The 5,160-nt window shown below is 45.0% G+C and overlaps 1 protein-coding gene across 2 annotated transcripts; it reads left to right on the top strand.

Moving 5' to 3' along the window:
• Positions 1-1,131: 1,131 nt before the first annotated feature.
• LOC106817636 (adenosine receptor A2b-like) lies at positions 1,132-5,135 on the top strand. Of its 2 annotated transcripts, XM_014822322.1 has the most exons (3): positions 1,132-1,236; positions 2,158-2,291; positions 2,704-5,135. In XM_014822322.1, the coding sequence occupies exon 3, from the start codon at positions 2,989-2,991 to the stop codon at positions 4,102-4,104; it is 1,116 nt and encodes a 371-aa protein (XP_014677808.1). In that variant the 5' UTR covers positions 1,132-1,236; positions 2,158-2,291; positions 2,704-2,988; the 3' UTR covers positions 4,105-5,135. The 2 variants fall into 2 exon arrangements, with proteins under 2 accessions (XP_014677808.1, XP_014677809.1); XM_014822323.1 differs by lacking the exon at positions 2,158-2,291.
• Positions 5,136-5,160: the final 25 nt, after the last annotated feature.

Raw genomic sequence — 5,160 nt, 5'->3', positions numbered from 1 at the left:
ACTTGCATTTCACTTTAGAACCTTAAAAAATTGACTATGTGATGCACATTCAAATATATTTTAATTCGAAATAAACAAAAAACAACAACTAGCTGCGGTGGATCGGGATGGCTATAGGGGTGTTGGGAGGCCATCTAATGAACACATATTCCTATTTAACATATTTGTGCTTTATAGCAAAAATTTATTGCACAATTTCTGAATAATCTTATATCATGTGCATGTCTAGTCTTTATTTTTAATCATTATTACTACTATTTTGGAGTAGTCTACATGTATGGGTGCTTATGCATGTATAAACTGCTTATCAATTTTAACATTCATTTCTCCTCAAACATTCATTCATTCATTCATTCATTCAGACAGACATTCATTCAAAATATTGTTCGCATGTGATGTAACTCCAAATATATGTATATTAATAAAACCATTTGTGGTGGATCGGGATGGCTGTAGGGGTGTTGGAAGGCCATCTAACGCAAAAAATATTCCTATTTAATATATATTTTCTCACCAAAATTCCTATTTTTCTCCTATTTTTTCACATCTGAAATTCCTATTTTCCTATTTTTTGAGCGTCACTTGTCACTAGTAGTACTACTAGGTAATACTATGTAATAGTATAGTATTACTAGTATTCATTTAATTTAATTACTATGTAATACAGAGTAAGTGCTAATAGAAAGCCTAAGTGCGCGACGTCGCGCGGTTCATCCACGCGTAGCAACCGTTTGTGTAGAACCAGTCGAGCGGTCGTCAGGGCCTCAGGGGGAATGTACAATGACGTCACGGCTTCGGAGCTCTTATACTGGACATACTGGGGCCGTTTCAATAATAAAACGATGGTTAATAAGCCTACAACTTGTCAGTACTAGACCTGGCAGTATTCATAGTTTGATTTGACCTAATAACTTCACTTCAATACCGTCCAATACACCGTTGCAACACACATTCCTATAGCGCGCACGCCATTGTGCACAAATACACAGTAGGATACAGGCTACAGCACTCAATCCTACTGTGTATTTGTGCACAATGGCGTGCGCGCTATAGGAATGTGTGTTGCAGCGGTGTATTGGACGGTATTGAAGTGAAGTTATTAGGTCAAATCAAACTATGAATACTGCCAGGTCTAGTACTGACAAGTTGTAGGCATATTAACCATCATTTTATTATTGAAACTGCCCCAGTGCCTGTGGTATGGACGCCCGCTACTGTTGTTCAACACCGCGCATGGTAAGGAGAGCCGTTCTGCCAAAGCAATAGAATAATTGAGTTTTATGTTAATGAAAATCAGTTATGCAAGTCCTCTAGCATGGTTTTTAGACACATGCATGTTCACATGACATTTAAACATGTATTTTATGTAAACATGTATGATATCCGACCGTGATATCCATATGTGTACATGTTATTTACGCTCATAGGGTCTATGTCCCTCAGGGTACTGCCGGAACGTACCCTGGTCACTATTTGATATGGTTAGGGTTAGGATTAGGGTTAGGGTTAGGGTTAGCGTAGGCGACTCCCTACAGACTCGTTAGTGGAGTAGGCGAGGTATGGTACGGCATATTAGATGGTACCAGCTAGGGTACGTTCCGGTATACCGGACCGTACCCAGGGTACGTCTAGGCAGTACCCCGGGGGACATAGACCCTCTCAGCGTTATTTACGCTGAGTGGGTCTATCATGTCCCTCAGGGTACTGCCGGAACGTACCCTGGTACTAAATACTATACTATCTAATATGCCGGACCGTACCTCGCCTACTCCATTAACGAGTCTAGGGAGTCGCCTACGCCTACTCCCTAACCCTAATCCTAACCCTAACCATATCAGCTAGATAGTTACCAGGGTACGTTCCGGTATACCAGACCATACCCAGGGTACGTTCCAGCAGTACCCTGGGGGACATAGACTCTATGAGCGTTATTTACACATCTACATTAAAATACACTTATTTTACACACATTTGGTGCCTGAAAATAGATATTTATTCTCGTTTCACTCTTTTGTGGCACTCCTAACACTAACAGTATCAAAATATCTTAAATTTGTTGGTTGCAATTCACCCTAACCCTCGTTCTAACACTGCGCTTAACCGCATGGAGAGAACATTAATTTGCATTGATTTCTGTGTTTTGGGGGCTCATTTCAGAGAGTGATATTTCAGCTCCTGGAGTCATGCCACATTTGAAATTCCGTAGCCATATAAGAGAAAGGCTCTAAATCATTCATCTAAAATTTCAAGTCGAACCGTATCTGCGCTTCGCATTAAGGAGGCATACAACAGTAAGCCTCCGCAAATTGTTCACTGTCGCACTATTTCGTTTCTAGAAAAGGCCTTTTTTGGCATTTTTTTTGCCAAAATTCGGCACTAGAGTGCAATAATTTGCATTGTGCACGCAAGTTAGATGCCTCGTGGACGTCTAGAAAGCATTAGAAGTAAAATTGGGCTTGTTGTGTATTTGTGACATTCCGTCAGGTGGCGTAGCCACTGCGATCGGTTGGTAATTTTTGTGTTTGAAATGTGTTCAGACAACTTTGCAGAAATTTGCATCATACTCATAGAGCTGGCAAAAGTTTTGAGTATGAGCATGTAGAGCATGAATCTGTAGTTATTTAACATGAATAAAGTGTATCTTGTGTAAGCGCAGTAATAGTTTGAGTATTTTTAATTAATTTCTGTTCGATGCTTATTCAGACCTGCCGCCTATGGACGCCCTCTACTGTTGTTCAACACCTAGAGCGCGTCAGCTTCCCGGGGGAATCCACGTATGGTGATGATGCGCCGAGCACTAGCAACGCACAGCCATTACAGACCAGCACTGCAGTCCTGCTTGGTAGTGAAGTCAGGCTCACTGTTTAAAGTCCTGCTTATTTATGAAGTCAGGCTCACTGTTTAAAGTCCTGCTTATTTATGAAGTCAGGCTCACTGGTGAAGTGTTGAGTCCCGGATTCAGTGATTCTGTGTTTAAACCCGGATTTAATGTTCAAGTCGGACATCGCCAACGTTGTCACTTCCGCGGCCAATCCCGACGTGCTGTCGCTGAACGGTACGAGCCCACACAAGATGCCGGAGTTTGGTGACAATGTGACGGCGTGGCGACAACTGTCACCCGACTTTGTCACATTCTGGGACCGCTTCGAACACGCGTCCATCGCTGTCCCCGTTCTATCCATCTCGATATCGACGGTCGCCATCGCCTTCAACCTGCCCGTCGTCCTCGCCATCTGCAGCATCCGTCGCAGCACCTCCATCCTCGTGCTCGTCGGCAGCCTGGCGACGGCAGACCTGCTCGCCAGCTCCCTCTGGCTGATAACCGTCTGCTTTGTGCAGGTGAGAACAAGCGTGGGCGTCCTTGACGACGCCAAAATTGTCTTGAGGCATCTGTCGAGGATGACAAGCTTCTGGCTGTTGTCCGTATCCGCTACGAGTGTGTGCGTGGTAGCTATCGACCGCTACATGGCCGTGCTGAAGCCGATCCGACACCGGTGGTACATGACGCCGACCAAAATGCGGGGCATCGTCGCCACGCAGTGGACAATAAGTCTGTGCGTCAGCGGCGTGTTCCTCCTGCTGTCCTTCGCGCGACCGCCTCGCTACAACGTTGTCGTCTACTGCTGGATGTTTATCGATCTCGCTTGTGTGTCGGTGGTCGCAGCGACGTGCGCCATCTACGCTAAGCTCTACTGCTGCTACCGCGCGCACCAACGCGACTCGGCGATGCTAGCGCAGCGCAGCGGCCACCAGAACGAGGCGCGGCTATCGTGGCGCCTCCTTGTGTGCGCTGTCGTCTTCGCTGTGTGTTTCGCGCCGTTTATCTGCGTGCATCTGATATCGTTGTGTCAGTGGCGCTACGGCAGCGACACATACTTCTACGTAGAGGACGCCGTGTGGACGTCTAGCGTGGGCCTTACCGAGGTCTACCTGATGCTGGTGGCTCGCAGCACCGCCGTGTTCAACGCTCTTCTGTACGCCTGGTCGCTGCCGCAGCTCAGGCGCGCCCTTCACCAGATCTGCTGCTTTAACAGTTGTTGCCTGAAGCAGCGTAAACATGTCAACCGACAGCAACGCACAGAAAAAGGACTGTCATTGGTGTGACAGCTAGGGGCAGATGCGCGTGACTTAATTTTCCCACGATAATCTGACAATAGTTCCTCGAGTGTGTTATGTGCATCATGTATTTACCACAGAATGGAATTCGGTAGACTTATAGCGTGCGTACGCCCATTGCTACGATTGCAGGTCTGATATGTATATAATTTGAGACTTTTGCAAGATTTTTTCCAGATGACTGTATTTCATATACCCAAACTATATCACATTGCAGCTCTCTCTCTCTCAATGTTGTGAAATGTGATATAGTTCGGGTATAGGAAATACAGCCATCTGGAAAAAATCTCGCAAAAGTCTCAAATTAGATTGAGGTGGCGGTAGAGGCATATATGTGAGCTAGTACGTTTACCATCTTCACAGCTTCTAATGCAAATAAAGTTCATTTCAGCCAAACAGCATTATACCTGCGATAGATTCTACTATCAAAGGAGTGTAAAAAATGTAGGAAATATAGACAAATACCGCCTGAAATATCTTCAACATGACGAAAGTTATATCGGAAAATGATTTACATCCGCACGAAAATTAATCACTAGCATCCATTGAAGACACGCTGATGCTATTATAGAGTGCCAGGCGGTGACCTGCATTCTTAGCTAACCTACCGGACTATGTCTCCCGCCCCGCAGTTTTCGTCCACCACCTGTTATCGTTCACTCACTTTCGTTAGTGAAGCTCGTTAGAACTGGAATCCCATAAATGGCGAATATTTCAATGTATTGCTGCGCGATTGCTTTCCATTGGATTCTGAGAACGTATATTTCCACAACAAGTAGATACTTTAATGTATTTCAACTGGGGAAAGTACTTGCCCTATAAATCAGGTATGCAGTCAGAAAATGGCGAAGAGGAGTCCTGTATTTTGGCCACCCACCTGGATCCATCCTTGCAGTATGCAGTCGATTGTGTTTCGTCTATATAAGCTAAAATATGCGTAGCTCTTGGCAGTGTGAACTCCTCAACTTAACCTGGTATACAAACAGTGTGGTGTGTGTGTGTGTGTGTGTGTGTGTGTGTGTGTGTGTGTGTGTGTGTGTGTGT

The sequence above is a fragment of the Priapulus caudatus genome, unplaced genomic scaffold, assembly GCF_000485595.1.
Source record: "Priapulus caudatus unplaced genomic scaffold, Priapulus_caudatus-5.0.1 Scaffold1806, whole genome shotgun sequence".
Classification (NCBI taxonomy): Eukaryota; Metazoa; Priapulida; class Priapulimorpha; order Priapulimorphida; family Priapulidae; genus Priapulus; species Priapulus caudatus.
This window is presented reverse-complemented; position numbering and strand designations above follow the sequence as displayed.

Excerpts from the sequence above, each read along its gene's own strand:
- LOC106817636 (XM_014822323.1), top strand. The coding sequence starts at position 2,989 with ATGTTCAAGTCGGACATCGCCAACGTTGTCACTTCCGCGGCCAATCCC.